This window comes from Corvus cornix, chromosome 1 (genome assembly GCF_000738735.6).
Source record: "Corvus cornix cornix isolate S_Up_H32 chromosome 1, ASM73873v5, whole genome shotgun sequence".
Lineage (NCBI taxonomy): Eukaryota > Metazoa > Chordata > Aves > Passeriformes > Corvidae > Corvus > Corvus cornix.
In genome coordinates, this window is record NC_046332.1 from 74858286 (window position 1) to 74874388 (window position 16103).

A 16103-nucleotide genomic window follows, 5' to 3' on the forward strand; every position below is an offset into this window, starting at 1 on the left:
ACAGGTTGTTCTCTGGCAGGTAGCTGCCTCTGGATCATGTTCAAACTGCCCAGACTAGGCTCTGAATTTTCACTTTTGCAGGACAAGAAGGGCAGTCAGCTAAACCTAGCAACCTGATTCTTAGCACATGAATTAGAAGCCTGTATTCTGAATATAATCGGTCATAAAAAACTAACACAACTGGTTCTTGAAGAGGCTTTGGTTGAAATTTATCACCCACTATAATGAAATATGTGTGGTTTGCTAACGTCAGAAGCTGGGATGACTGAGACAGCTTTCTCCTTTCCTCACAAGCCATTTTTCCGAAATGTTTTCCTTCTACCTGCTGTTACAGGATACAGTCATCAGAGTTAAAAACATTAATTCTAACTCTTTACGAGTCTATAATGAAGAAAACTCTACAGCTTCCTCCTAAGGCATCTCTTGAGATGCTACAAAGGGTAATTCAGTGCCTTCATTAGGAGACAGTCTCTCTCTGCTTACTGTAAGCCTAGATGTCTCTGCAGAAGGATCGAGACACCTCACAGTGAGTTTCCCCAAAGAAGTTCAGCAGGTGATTTTGGGAGAGAAGTGTGACCAAAATAGGTCCTGACCCCCAGGCTTCACAGCACTTCTTTTTGTTCAGAAGGCAAAATCCTCTTCCCAGGGTGCAGTCTGGGAAAAGCAGGAGCATTGGTGGAGGAGATGCTCATGGTTAGAGGACTCACCTGGGAAATGAGGGGCCTGAGATGCTGGCCAGTACCCTTCAGAGGGGATTTCACCCAGTAACTCTGTTTTCCTGGAAGGCGCCTTAAGAGCAAGTATGGCAAGGCTGCTGGCTCACCCCACAAGAAACAGTATCATGAACTCAAAAGAGAAAGCTGGAGAAGAGGCAGCTTTGTTCTCCAATCTCTGTGGGAAAGTGGAAGCCCTGGGGTCTGCTCACAATAACTGAAAGGAGCAAGTAGGTTGTGACTGGTAATAAAAACAGGGTAAGTGGCAGTGATGCTAGGTGGCATGAGAAATGTGAGCCAGGGGGATCAGGGAGCATAGAGCAGATTGTGGTGGTTGTTACACAGCTCCAGGGGTTGGAGTGGAGGGTGAGTTTTGGCATCCCTGAGCTCCCAGGTGGTGATGGAGCATTGCTTCCCACAGCAAAAGGGTGATAAGAGAAGCTGTGCCCCCACAGACAGTGAAAGCTTTTCCTTCCCTATCCCAAAGCTTGAGAAAGATCTGTAAACTCTTTCACACCACATCATCAGCTTGTGTGGGGATTAAACAATTCATGAAGAGCCTTTACTCCAGTTGTTCTCAAGGGTTTATCAAAAAAGGGGGAACCATAACCCTAATCAGTAAGCATACACAAACTAGATTCTGAACAAAGTTATAAATCTTGTTTACTTTCTTGAAAACTACCTTTTCCCCTGAATTGCATACATAGACTTCTGGATTAAAAAGAGATTTAAATAACTGTATGTAGTAGAGCAATTCTGTGACTTCCCTATTACAGAGGAATAAGGTATCATAAAACACCTCCTACTCGCCGGCTGGAAGAAGAAGAATACGTGAGGCAATTTTCCCCTTTCCCATGCATGTGGGCAGAGGGTGGGCTGGCAAGTGGAAAAAATAGGAGAAAGACTGATTGATACGCTACTGAAAAGGCAAAATAGACTAAATAGGACTGCAAAAACCACTATTAGCCCAGAAGTAAAGACAGACCAGTCTGTCTAGTGAATAATAGGAAGAACAGAAGTGATCCATTGGATATTTCTTATCAGACAGTTATCAGAGGCTTTACTTAAAACTTGAGTTTCTTCAATAAAATAAAACCCCTTCAATTTATTCAAGAATTATAAATGAGTTAAAAAATACTTGTTTACCCAGCCACTCCAAAAATAAAAATTTGTAATAACTGAAGCAATATACCACAAGGACAAAATTAGTCCAACACACTTCCTTAAAAATCATTTTAATTTCCAAAATTAATGTTCATTTGAGTAGAGTACTATACTGTAACACCGACGTTAGGCAGGATTTGTGCTGACTGATAGATGCCATCTGTTCACGACTCGGATGTCACTTTCTCTAGCTTTCAAATAGGGAAAACAAAAAGCAAAACTAGCTCTTCCCAATCTCCGCTAAGGTATTTAGTGAATTTAGTTGAATTTGCAACATTTACTGAACCGTTTCTTTGGGGAAAAAAAAAAAAAAAATTAGCACTGGTACCATAACGTTCAGTCACAGTTTAGCAAAAAGGACTCTGCAAGTTATCCGTGCTTTAAAGAGAAGGAAGCATTGTAATTAGCAAGTGTTTTGCTAACAGCTAGAAATGTACATCCACTCTGTAGGCTTGTTGGAACATAAACTGCTTTTTTCTCCCGACATCTGGTATCCATTAAAAAAAAAAAAAAAAAGGGACCCAGCAACCAAACTTTACATATAGCATCTTAAAGAGGCAGCATACAATGGATCACTCCCTTCCTTAAGTAACGGGGAACCCTCTTCCTGAAACAAACGGAATGAGCAGAGCTGGGGGTATGGGGAGTGCCAACCAATTCAGATATAAACCCGCTGTGGGTTACCAATCTGCTGTCAGCAGTGTGAGCCTGGATTATTGACACTCACAATTTGCAGGCAAAACTCCCTCCCGGCTTAATTCGTTTGATTTCATCTGATTCCCCCGACTTCCTTGGATCCCGTTTTCCTGCGGAAAGCCCGGCGCCCTCGCAGCCTGTCCCTCAGCGGGATCAGGAGCCGCTCCCTACCGCACCCGTGCAGGGCAGGGCAGGGCAGGGCAGGGCAAGGCAGGGCAGGGCAAGGCAGGGCCGTCCCGCCGGGTGCGGTGCCCCTCACCCCCCCGGGGAGGAGCCGGCCGGGCGTCCCGGCCCTCTCCCGGGGCTCCGCGGGCCCGTCCCGCGGCCGCTGGGGGGCACCCGGGCGCTCGGCGGCGGCGGCAGCGGGAGGGGCTCGGTCGGTGCCGGCGGCTCCCGTCAGGGCCGAGGGGCGGGGGGTGTCCCGGGAGGAGGGGAGCTGCGGGGAGCGGCAGCCGGGCGGCGATTCCCGGCCCCCGTTCCTCGGCAAGTGGCAGCCAGGGGAGGCCGAGAGCGAGACCCGCGCCTGCCTGGCCGGGAAGCGGCCCCGCTGCCGGTGCTGTGCCCGCTGCCCGCTCGCCCCGACGCCGCGCCGCTGTGCCGGGAACAAAGGGCCCCTTACCGGCACTCAGAGGTGTCCCGATCGCCACTGCGGCTGCAGAAACGCCTTGTCCCGGGTTGGGTCATGGCCAGAAAGCTCCCAGGAGTGGCGAGGCTGGCAGACACCTCTGCGGGGAAGGACCAAGGTCTGCACTCGCTATGGCGTCAAACTGCTCCCCGGGCAATGGGCTCGGGGCTGGCCCCAAGGAAAGCACCAGGCAGAGACCGTGGCGCGGGCCCAGAGTATCCCGTCACTGGCCGATCGCGTACGAGAAGGGTGGCCAAGAGACTGAGGAAAGTTACAGTGCCCCTCTATTGCACTCTGGGAGCTGGCAGATGACAGGCAGTGGTGGGACCCCCAGGAGAAACTGGTCCGGTAATGGGTGTCTAAACAGGTCGGTGCCTAAAACACACCCTACAAAAAAGACGGGGCGGGGGCGGGGGTGCTGGGCTTTGGTGATCCTGGGAAGAGGAGGGGCCTGGTGATTGCTTCTAACTACTTGTAGGACTACTAGGAAGGTGGCGGTAGTGCCAGGTGATGTAGCAAAAGTGCTACATGTGCAGGCTTGGGAGGTTCAGTCAGGAGGATTGTTCAAGACTATGAATACCTACAGCGTGAAATACGTGAGGGGGTAATTAACATTTTCAAAGAGTTTAGCCCCGGAGGTGATGCTACATTTCACTGTGAGAGCTGAACTCTGTCTGTGTATGTAGCTAACTTTTCCGGACCAAACAGCACTACTGTGAGTAGTTCTGTAATCAGGAATTCCTCTGTTCAGCCAGTCACATCACAGCTGACTTTGGAGTGGCGTAACAGTCCTCCTTCATGTAGAAGATTGGACTCTTACAACCTCCAGAAACCTTCCAGCCGTTATTTAGTGACTGCATTATTGGTATGCTTGTCAAGTTTGACATCTCTGTCTCTACACAAATTAAGAATATACATAAAAGGAAAAAAAAAAAAAGTAGTGTAACATACCAATAAAGTTTTGTATTTATGTTGTACAAAGGGTACAGTACCATACATAGTTTATTATTTTTGCACATTATTTCTGTATGTTCCAGCATCTGTAAATACTTTCATAGTTAGGTGAATGAGATTAAGCATTCATTTTTTCTATATTGGAAGAAATTTCCTTTGGGACAAATCTTATGTCCTGGTTTAAACCACTTGGTTAAACTACGGTACCTTAATACAGGAATTTTTGGCTTATAGACATCCCTGTCCTTCAACTACTTATGAAATAAATTAGTTGACCCATTTGGGATCTCTGAAGTGAAGCGGGTGTTACGTTATGCTTCCTGAGTGCATGTAGATCTATGGATAGATACTAGGAGTAATCAAATGATAAATCTGAATCTAAACAACAGTGAATTTTTTACCTCAGTACCACAAAGGAGCAACATTACCAATAAGAACTTTTAACTCCTGAGTACAGAGCCTAATTTATCAAGATACTGTATAAACAAAATTAATTGAATTTGTGATAATACTCTTCACTATATTCAAGTGGCCTCCTCCAGAAGCAGAAATGAGTCTTGAACAACAAAAATTTAATTTAGCAAATTCCAGTGTAGTCCCAACATGTGTGGTTTTTCATGCTTTTCTTTTTTTTTTTTTTTTGAAGCAAAATTGACTTTTAGTTTGCACAGAAACTTTAACTGTAGTCAAAAGTAGAAATTTGAAGCATTACTGTCGGCACCTACAATGAGAAATACCCAACTGCACTATTTAACAAGGAAGAAAAGACTAAGCAGCTGAAATTTTCTTATATTTTTGCAAACAGTGTTTAACAGTGATAGCTAAGAAATTTGGGTGTTTTTGTCATTTTACTGATTTATAAGTAATCAATACATTTCAATACATTAAAAGACCATCCCAGCTTCCCTGCATTTTAGCCAAGAAAAAAGATAGTGTTTTGTAGCATCCAGAAGTGTGAGATTTGATCTGGAAAGTTACTTATTTATGGTTCAGCAGTCATAGACTAAAAATACATTTCAATGTATTAATAAAAAAACCCTTATAATTAAATCTACAACTCTGTATCTTTTTTCTCATTCTTCAAACATCTCATTTACATAAGTGACCTAACACAGTTCACAGTATTTGTTTCTTCAACAAAATACCTGCTGAAATGTTTTTTCAGGGTTAGTGTCTCTGTGCCAGTTGGGATGACTGGAATTAAAAATGAACTCACACCGGATCTCACACTAAATAATATTTATTGTTGCATTCTACATCTTATCTGTGCTCTGAGCCCTCAGCTGGCTTCTGTCAGGAGTGCTGTGGCTCAGGCAGTTAACTTCATCCACAGAAAACCATTAATATCAAGTTTTCCTTGGGAAGTAGATACTACCTGCATGAGCTCCCTTTTCAAAATGTAAGATAACTAAGCAAGAAACAAGTACTAACACCCTTCTCAGAGGTGAAGAATGGCCTCAGGGAATTCCTTTCCCAGGGATGTTCTCAATCCTCTCTGAAGGCAAAGTGGTAATAGAATAAAAGAGGTATGTCTGAATGACATTTTTCTTCACCCTAATGACCTCAATATTGTTCTACAGCCTGTAGCAAAGCACAAAAAAATGCATGAAGGTTTTCATGTACTCACAGAATGGTTGAGGTTGTAAGGGACCACTGGAGGTCATGGAGTTCAACCTCCCCGCTCAAGACATTGAAGAGGTCCCCTCTCAGATGTCTCTTCTGGAGGCTGAACCGGACAGGTTGTTTTCCACCAGGACTCCCAGTCCTTCTCCACAGAGCTACTTTCCAGCAGGTTGGTCCCCAACCTGTGCTAGTGTCTGAGCTTATTCTTCCCCAGGTGCAGGACACTGCATTTGCCTTTGTTGAATTTTATTCAAGCTCCGTTGGTGGTGTTAAAGGTGGTGGTGTTTGTTTGTTTGTTTTTAAGGAAAAAACAAACCTTTCACACCAGCAACATGAATGGAGATACATGAAGATATCTGAGAGCACAGAATAGCCTCAGAGACAGAGAGTGTGGAAGGGTGTTAATCCTATCCACACACCCTCTGCAGTGAGCTGGGGTGGTTCATCCTTTGCAGATGGTGGGATCCCATTCCATTCAAACCTTTGGATGCCTTGGTAAAAACATCATTAATTACCTCTCTCTCGTGCTGTGTAGACAGTGCACGTGCCAGCAACAAGCCTGGCACTGCAACACACAGGAACCAGATGTGAACACCAGAGTGGGCGTGTGCTGTCCTCCACTGGGATTTCACTGGCTGTTTTCCAGCACCACAGAGACAGGCATACAGCAGCTCAAGCTAAACATGAAAAAGGGAGCATAGGAAAATGTTATCAAATCTTTTAAAAGATAAAAGGCCAAATTTTATGTTTTCCAACTTTAAAAAAGCTGAAAGTTCTCAAGTATTTTTAGTGTTGTGATAATAAATACTGATAATAGAATAACTAGTACTGTTTTTGCATTGTACAGATTTGCTTTATCAAACTGCTGGTGTGGATATGTATTTGCATGCATGCCCAAGTAGACTACGAAGGTTTCTGCTAAGGGCAATGTAGCGTTGCACCTAAACAATGTGAGAACTCTCTGTAGAGTGAACTGTCCCCAAAACTGTATCTGGCTTTGTTGCAGAAGAAACTGGGCTTCTTTGTTTGCGTTTTTTTTGTCCAGAAAAAAGACCATAAATGAGTTAATGCTTATATAGTGTGAATGATAAGGAGATGGGGGCTCAGAAGTAAACTGGGGAGGAATGCCATTTCATACAGAAGCAGGTGTATCTTTTGAAATTTAATTTGAGATTTACACAAGCATCCAAAACCAAATTTAAATCATGTTTAATTGTTTATATGGATTGGGGATTTTTTCAGCTTTTCAAAATGCTAGGGAAACATGAATGATAAAGTCTACACATAATTTTTATAATGGAATTATAATGGAGTTGGGCACTTCTGGAATTAGTCTTAGACTGGTGCTTTTAATGACACTTGGACAGAGAGCACTTTCCCAGTTACACCAAATGGCAATTCTTGCTGTTAATAATGTTGGAGTCTACATTTTTTTCTATGAGGATGTGTTTTTGAGGAAAGGCCATAAACAGAGGGGTTTTATTTTAGAAATGCTTCAGTGGTTACTTAATAATTGCAACATCCAGTCATACATTAAACTTTGAACAGCTTCATGATAATCAAAGGGTTATTCTTCATATTTCAGAATGTGCCAAAGGCCTTATGTTTAAAGCTTAAGAAATTAGTTAAACAATTACCACCTTATTGGTTTATTAAAAGACAATATAAATACTAATGTATAAACAATACATATATAAAAATGGAATAAAATAGCTTTAATGCAAGTATAATTTTAGATTTCCTCAGAATATAAAAAGAATAAAAATAGTTTTTAAATGGTAGAAATATTTTTAAAGACTGTGTTAAGTTTTAAGGCATGAAAATGGTGTTTCTGAAAATTACCTTAACAGTCCTTATTCATTATGTGGACAAAATGGTAATTAAGAAAGGAATTTTAGAGAAAGACATATTTGGACAAATTATTTCAGCTAAATTTAACATTGCACTGGTATCTATGTAAATAAAACAGAGTTAATACTCCCACTTTATCCCAGCTGCATTGAGAACATGATTATACTCCATATATTTGAATGCGTTACTTTGAAAACAGCTGGAAAGAGTACCAGCTCACATTGCTTTTTAAAATTCAAACTGTAAGACAAACTATTCTTTCTATGAATAGGTTACTTTATGTGTGATATCAATATCTACATTAACAAATTCAGGTTTTATTTTAAACCTTCCTAAATATGTCAAATTTTTTACACTTAAAACTTTCAGGTATACAAAAGCAATGAACCTTTGTTCCATAGTGATTTTTAGGGTAAAATTCCTCTCAGCAGATTGTAGACATCAGTCATGCAAACAAGTGCATCTGAGCTAGTCATGGTAGGCTCTCCTTGGAGAGAACTTTTGGCATACGATTCATCTGGCCAGCTTAATATGTGTTAAATTACACCAAAGAATTACCTGCTTCTTTCCACTGACTGCAAAGGAAAGGACTGGCACACATCCTACCCTTTGCCACCAGCTGTCCTTTAGAGCTTTGCCTTGTATTTAAATATAATCAACAGAGTAGATTCTCCCTCCATTCCTAAAAAGCTAGATTTATTGGATTATATATTTTGACATGTAACTGTTTCAACATCTTTTTGATTTCTCGAAGCCAGAATAGCCATGAAAATACACCAGGATAAGTTTTATCTACAGTATCTTGGATTACTGAGTATTAGCCTTTCTTTTTCTACTTGACTTGTTTGGGTTTTTCTTTCCATGATTTTCAATAGTTGCTTTGAAATATTTACAAATACTGTAAAGTTGTTTCTGTGAGTGTCTCAAATTGAAATCTTCATCACTCCAAAAGAACAAATATATACATGAAAACCAAAATTTATACAAAAACTGCTGAACAGGAAGATCCATGTATTAGCTGGAACTTTGCTATATGAACAAGCATTTGAGAGTGTGTTGTACTAAATACTGAGTTTGGGAAGAACATAGTGTAACAAGAGCATGTTCCAAAGCTGCATTTACCTGGGGCTCTTCTGCATGGTAGATGTTATCACTATCTCAAAAACATACATAAAAACCCAGTACAGCACTCACAGTCTGTAATTTTAAGATATATCTCATTTGAATCACTGACAGATATATCAATTTACAGAATTTTACATCATAACTTTACCTTGTCGGCAAAGCTAAAAAATACGAGCAAAACTATCTCAGATTGATAAAGTAAAAAGTGGTTATATATATTTATAAGAGCTGATGTGAACAGTCTGCATCAACTGGTATGTATCAGGGAAATAACAATTCCTTGCAGAAGCGTGAAGAAATGGAAAAAAAAAAAAAAAAAAGAAGAAGACTGAAAATTTAAAATGTAACAGAAGATTTTATTTTGTGTAAATGTGAAGTTGTATTATGGCATCTACTTCACCAAAACCTAAAAACTGCAAAACCCCTAGTAAAGCACTCATTGCCGTAGTAACAGAAAAATGCAGTGGTTAATATCACCTGAATTTTTAATGTAACTAGTTTTAAATAGATTGTTTAGAACTACTTCCATGTTTTTACAGCACTAGGAAGAGAGAAATCGTCAACAAAGTAAATCTAACTTTACAAATTAAACATTCATCCCTGATGGATGAGGGAACTCTCAGGGGGAATTGGACTAGATGATCATTATAGGTCCCTTCCAATTGGAGTATTCTCTATTCTATTCTCACATTATTCCCTTTTCTACTGTCTCCTCACAACTGTTTCCATATCTGAGGTTCTAGCTGCATTGTCATGGTCTGCTCTTCTGTTTTATCCATTTTACATCAGAATTATTTCAACAAAATCTCAAGCCCAGGCTTCCAGAGAGGGATAAGCCTTCATCTTTTGAATGATTTTCTCTGGTCCTTCAGATTTTTAGGAGACATGCTAATCAGGTTCAGCTGTCTCCTAATCAGAATGAGAAGCTGTTTCAGTCCTTGTTTTACAATACATCCATTCTGTTAATATTTTCCCTGGTGGAAAATCCTGCAATATTGGATGATTATAGACTGGAATGTATTATAGAGGTAGTTAAAGCAGATGTGGAGTGATGCATCAGATATCAATTTGAAACAATTATTAAAACATAATTAATATTTTCATAGATAAATATATATCTCTTCTCCAGGCTGAACCTTTAATTTCCCATCCTTGCAGCTCTAAAATTTTCAGTAGCACTGTCATCTTCAAGTGACATCTTAATCAAAATACTGCTAAGAGAAACTTCCAAAAACTATTATTTAACTTACTAGCTTTCCTATTTTTAGAAAGCAAAATTATAGAACTGACAAAGTGTGTGCAGTAACTGTTGCTATGTCTGTTTGGAAAAGTAATTTCATTTTGGCTGACTTTGCACCCTCTTACTTCACTTACCCTAAAATTTCTGTCTATCTTAAACAAACGGTTCTCCAGAAACCAAAGACTACATGGCTCAGTTTTACTCTACTTCAGACTCCTTGGAATTTGCACAGTGGCACTAGTAAATAGCTTTGGCTGAGGAATTGACAGCCTAATATCATGTTTATCTGTGAAGGATGCTTGAACTCATTAGAGAAAATATTGTGTATAGTACATTACAGACAAAACTTTGCCAACTAAAACCAAATTTTGGTTGAATTATTTGTTAGCTTTTCCTTTCCAGTGTGTAAAAGAATGATCCCAGCTATTATGGACTGAAAATCTATTGAATCCTTATATAAATGTTGAGACAGATAAAATCGTGTTTTGTGAGTTAGAATCTCAGCCTTCAAACAGCACTGACAGTGGCAGCCCCTCTGAACCATTCTTTAGAAGTCCATGATGAGCTAAACCTCTTGATTCTTGGTTTCTAGACAAAACTGAAAAACTGCACTACTGAAATAATTGTGTTAAAAACAGAGATCCACTTTCCAGCATGTCTGTTTCTCTGTGTGTTTCATTACTTTTTTCCTAAAGTACAGAATTTTATGAATGCAGCCACTTGTGAATATTTAAAAATATTCTAGGTATTCTGTGACATACAATAGCTAAGGCTACTGGTATGTTGCATGCCATTAACCAGTGATTAATTATTCTGAATATGTTAAGAACATAGCTTTCTGTAATGCAATGTGTTTAATATGTCGCGGTTTTCCTTAATACTTAACAGAGGAGGTCTTTTTTTTGTATGTTTTAAGTAGGACTTTCTACATAACTGCACTTCTGTTCTTTTTTTGGAGGTTGGTTTTGGTTTTATATTGGAAATAGTGACTCTATACTAAAGATTGCTGTTTCCCTCTATTTTCTTCTAGCAAGCCTTTGGAGGAAGGAGATGGAGAAAAAAACAGTCTTGGAAGGAAGCCTAAAATATACAGGGGGGAAGTGAATGGTATTGATATTTTTCTTTCTTTTTAGCTCTACTTCCCAACTCCTAGTATGGACAACTTCTATTATATGACCAGACAGAAATTCTGTAATAACCTAAGATAATTAAGGAAACAGAATTGTTAAAAATGCTATCCCCTCAGTCATGCCTGGACCCTTCTGTGACGTCCGTAGTACTAAAAAACAGGATGAGGGGATATATGCTCAAGCACCACTAGCAAATGATCTCCTGTATAATGCAATTTGCTAGCACACAAGCTTCTCTGCTTTCGGTCCTTCATGAGGTTCTGTCAGACAATGTTTAGATGCTGTCTAGGAAATACCACTGGACAGAGACTGTTCTCTGCTGGGCAGTAAGCAAGAGGTGATCCTGTGTGGAAATGAGAAATTATTTTATCTTTGTGGGTAGATTTGCTGCTGCCATCAGGACCAGTAGACCAGCCCTTATCCCTTTCATTTATTCCTACAGCTGTAGCCTCAGGGTTTGCTCTAGGTCATTGGCAGCCAGATGATAACCAAATAAAAGATCATTGCTTTAATGGGAGTGCCATTGGTTTAATGGGCTTATGATCTGTTTGTTATCTGTGATTCTGCTAAAGTTTGCAGAAAAGCCTAAAGGAGGAAATGAGATTGTCCTAGCAAAGGAGGATAAACTGCTCAGTGAAAGAATTGAAAAAAAGAATTAAAAAGTTAGGAAAGGCATTAAAAAAGTCAAAGGGGGATTTAGAATATGCCTTTAAATAACTCCCTAAAGTCTGCTCATGGTTGATCCTAAGGGTTTCCTTGTGTATATGTTAGCCATAGACACTGAGGAAACAATTCAGCTACAGCCCAGAGTACTGCCTTTTGGAATCAGCTCCAAGCTTTCCCAGGGACAGGAAAACACTACCATTTCTCCCAAGCCTCCACAGTGCTGCAGCCTTGAGCAATTTTATTTCCGTCTGGTACAAACGCATCCTCTTTTCTTCTTTTTTTTTTCTTTGTCTTCTGCTATTATTCTCAGTCTGACATATCTGCTGTTCAGAGCAATTCCATCAAGTAGACCTCATTTTTCTTTCAGGTAGCTTGTTTGATTCCTTCTGTATCATTTATTTGCATGTTTCTTCTACCTTAATGATCTTCTAGTTAACAAACTGTTTGAAAAACTCTTATAATGTTTTATGGATATTCTTAAAGAAGTATTTTTATATATGTGTGGTATATGTATGTGTATATACACACACCCCCCACAAAAATTGCCATTCCTAAACTTCTGTTTAAATCGTCACAGCATAAACTAAGAAGATGATGTGACAAGCAAGGGGTCTTAATGACTACACCACAGTTTCTTCTCTGCTCATCCAAAGACCTATAATTGCTGTCATCCAACTAGAAAGCAGCTGGATCATACACCTGGATCCACCAGATGGAAAATGTTCCTAGGTTCCTCAATTTAGACAAGTTCTTAATAATACAAATTATATTAACAGTATACATGAAAAATGAGACATGTTAGAATTGGTCAAGTTTTGCCTTCTCCTGCATGTTTTGTAATTTTTTTGTTATCTTCTGCTATTGTGTAACAGATAATAAAAATGACTGTATAAATATTATTTTAATACTAAATACTTAAATTTAATAACTCTAATGTTGTTAAGGTTTTTCAATGAGCACAAGAACTAATGAAATTTTAAAAAAGAAATCTTCTCATCTTTATTAGACACCTAAATGCCTTGAGTTTGTTGAAGCTACCTTTCTAAAGCAAGTGGTTAAGTTTCCTGTATGTTCAATAGTCAGACTTTTTTTCACAAGAGGGTGATTCTGCCTTGTTCAGTTTAACAAGCAAAGTTAAGCTAATTGGATTTCCTTATGGCATCTTCAAAAAAACCTAGCCTTTGCCATTGACTACCAGGTATTGTGAGAACAGTTCAGTAGCTTCCAGGATGGGATTAATCATACCTAATTTAAACTGTTTAAAAGCAGATTGTCTAGTCTAAGCTTATTGCATGCATTTCAACTGTCATCAACAGCAAAGGTTAAGTCTTTTCTCGGACAATTCATCTCATCCTCTGGAAATGTCTGTTAGTTCCACTGACCATGGATACCATATTGTGAAATAAAAAATCATCAGAGAATGAGTTCAAACACTGGATACATACTTAAAATACTTAATTCTTTACTGTCTGGAAGTGCCTCAGGTTTAAAACTTTTTTTCTCCTAGCCAAAGCCACTGTATAAGATGTGGAAGCAACTATTGACATTAAAATTGTTAAGTGAGCACCAGAATCAATTAAATTCTGAAGCTGAACTCTGTCTATCTTTATCAGATACCTTACACCTGGGTTTCATGTGTTTGTAGAAGCAGACCTTCTCAAAAAAGTACCTAAGTGTCCTGGAGAGTGAACAGTGCCATTAGTCAGGGCTAGTCTTTAGCCATGTTTCACTCAACACTACAGACATAGCCAATATGACTAGTCTGGGTAAATAACTCTCAGATGTCCAGTGATGGTGAGGTAACTCTTATCTAAGGTGTAGGTGGGAACAAGATATCCAAGTCAGGTAAGTTGAATTCTTGTACTGACAAGTTTGTAGCAGGCAGTGAATTGCTAGCCCTACCTAAGCTGCTTATTTGGTTTGATTTGTTTTTACAGCTCTTTCCCCTCTGCAGTCCCTGGCCTTTATGATGGGCTGAATTCATGCTGAAGATTTTCTTTTATGTATGTTAATAGGGTCTTCTCTTCCCAAGTACCAATTTTTATGAAAACTCTGAGCTTACATACCTCTGGTACTTCCAGCTCTCTGTCAGAAGTAACTGATCAAGCAGAAAGTGACTGAAATTAAGTTAGTAGCATATACATACCATACCCACACAGTGAGTGTTGCCACAGGAGTCTTGTTTCCTTAGGGGATCATCTGAAGATGTTCTACTAATGAGCAATAAAGTCAATGACAATGTAATGTCTTGTCCCTGGTTTGGGACAAGAATTTGAGATATTTGTTAAAAAATAAGTGTTCTTTCAACAGGTCTTCAGCTTTTATGAGAATGCATGCACAGTTGGTCTGATAATAATTTATCATTGCGTGTCAGGGTAGCTTGCTTATACCAGTATTTTTATAAACCAGGTTTATTAGGAAATAATTTAATAAGAAAAAATATTGGAATAATAAAGCATGTTAAGCATACAGAAAGGCGTCAGACCTAAAATAATAAATTTTTCCAAAAATTATCATCATCCACCTCCACCCTTAGAGTCACAGGACTGGTCATTCTGAAGGTTTTCTACATACATTCTCTTAGGCTGACTGTTCACAAACTATGACAAATGAGAGCCCAACAGGGTGATAATAGACTTGAACAGCAGTATATTTCTCCCAAGAGTTAGAGCAAAATGAAAGTTTCATAAGTATAGTTGTTTCATGTATCACTAAACACACACAAGCTCTGAAATGTGCTTTTCTCTTAGCTTATCATGCTGTGAGGTTACTGACTCTCTTTGAGACCTTTCAACTTCAGCTAGTGTCATTTATACCATTTCATAAGACCAAAGGCCAAAAATGTTGTAACCAGCTGGAAGCAGCAATACCCTTACATAAACAAAAAGAAAAATAACTTTTTTTTGTTTCCTTCCCATAAAACTTCTGTCTAAGCCAATTCATTTTAAATTCTGTTACCTTCAATTTCATGGTTTCTTCTATGCTGTCCTTTAAGTCTTGAATAAAATGTATCACTAAAATATTTCTGTAAAACAGCCTTTTATTCCTTTTGGCAGAAATCCATGTTATAATCAAATTTAAAATACGATGCACACCAATTTTAAACTTGGTCTTTAAAATTTTCTGTTTGGACTGCATTATCTGTCTAATTGAACTGCTCTCTGAACAATGCAGATTGTGGTGAAAGGTGCCCTCTAGCAAGATGGCATTTCTAATTGACTCATCGGAACTGTAACATTATTGCTGCCTTTCATTTGATTGTGTCATGGTGAGTACATCATGATGCCTGCGATCTTTAGGGAGGGTGGATCACCTCCCTAAATTTAGGATGTTATGAATTATGGGCTACAAATCTGTCATTTGCATACAAACAACCAATGGAATTTCTTCCTGGCATGGTCTGTTACTACAAAGACATTAGAGATGCTGTTTTAAGTCACATGTGCAAGCTGCCTGGAGACTATAATCAGGTTGACTAATCAGGTGGCGTGGCAAATTTGGCCTGTCATATGGTACATTGAATCCACTGTCTTTGTATTCAACTCTAATATTTTTTACTTACTGAGGAAATAAAATCTCCTTTCTCTTCACTTCTGTTTAAACTCAACTCATTCAGAAAAGTGGGTATACAGTTCACTAGACTAGTCAGTTATGTGTAAGCATCAGATATAGGGTAAAGCCTCAGGGTTTTATCCAATGTAATAACTAGGGGCTTTTATAAGCATTATTATATTGCATCTGCTCTTGTTTCAGAGCCCTAATTAAAGACAGAATGAAGTCTGTGTTGCTAATGGTTTGCCAGTTTGTGGCTCATTTGCTAGTTCTTCCTTTCCAAAATATTGCTTGCATATTTTGTAGTCCATGATTATGCAGAAACAAAACCACAGATGTTTGTATTCCTGAGGTTTCCCTCTTCTAACTGCATACTCTCTTAAGCACATCCTGTGAAAAATCTATTTCTTGCCCATTCATTTCATAGTCACATTAGAGGTCTTCTAGAAGCAGCCTTTTATGGCCTTTTTTTGTGATTCTCCTCAATCTCTTTGCCTTCCATTCTTCATTTCTTTCCTTGCATGTCTCCTATCTCATTGGCATGTCTGACTTCTGGCAACATTGTCAAGACATCCATTCACTTCTGCTGCTGTGCTTCATATTCATTAAACAATCACTGGAGTGATTATCCAGTGGCCAAACCTCGTCTGGATGTTCTTCACAAGGTCAAACTAGTCCCCAATGGCACAGTCATACCAACGGTAGGAACTTTGGAACAAAAAAATACTTGTTGTCTTTTTCCAAAAATACAAGGACATATGAAA

The 16103-nt window shown here is 39.2% G+C and overlaps 1 protein-coding gene across 1 annotated transcript; it reads left to right on the forward strand.

The window, feature by feature from the left end:
- Positions 1–2498: 2498 nt before the first annotated feature.
- Positions 2499–14769, forward strand: LOC120410356 (translation initiation factor IF-2-like). Its single transcript, XM_039555631.1, has 4 exons — positions 2499–2514; positions 2845–3565; positions 11022–11098; positions 12365–14769. The coding sequence occupies exons 1-4, from the start codon at positions 2499–2501 to the stop codon at positions 12367–12369; spliced, it is 819 nt and encodes a 272-aa protein (XP_039411565.1). The 3' UTR covers positions 12370–14769.
- The last annotated feature ends 1334 nt before the right edge of the window (positions 14770–16103 follow it).

Bases quoted from the DNA above. Each gene is read 5' to 3' on its own strand.
- LOC120410356 (XM_039555631.1), top strand. The intron at 3,566-11,021 runs GTCGGTGCCTAA...ATTTTCTTCTAG, and splicing joins GGTAATGGGTGTCTAAACAG to CAAGCCTTTGGAGGAAGGAG.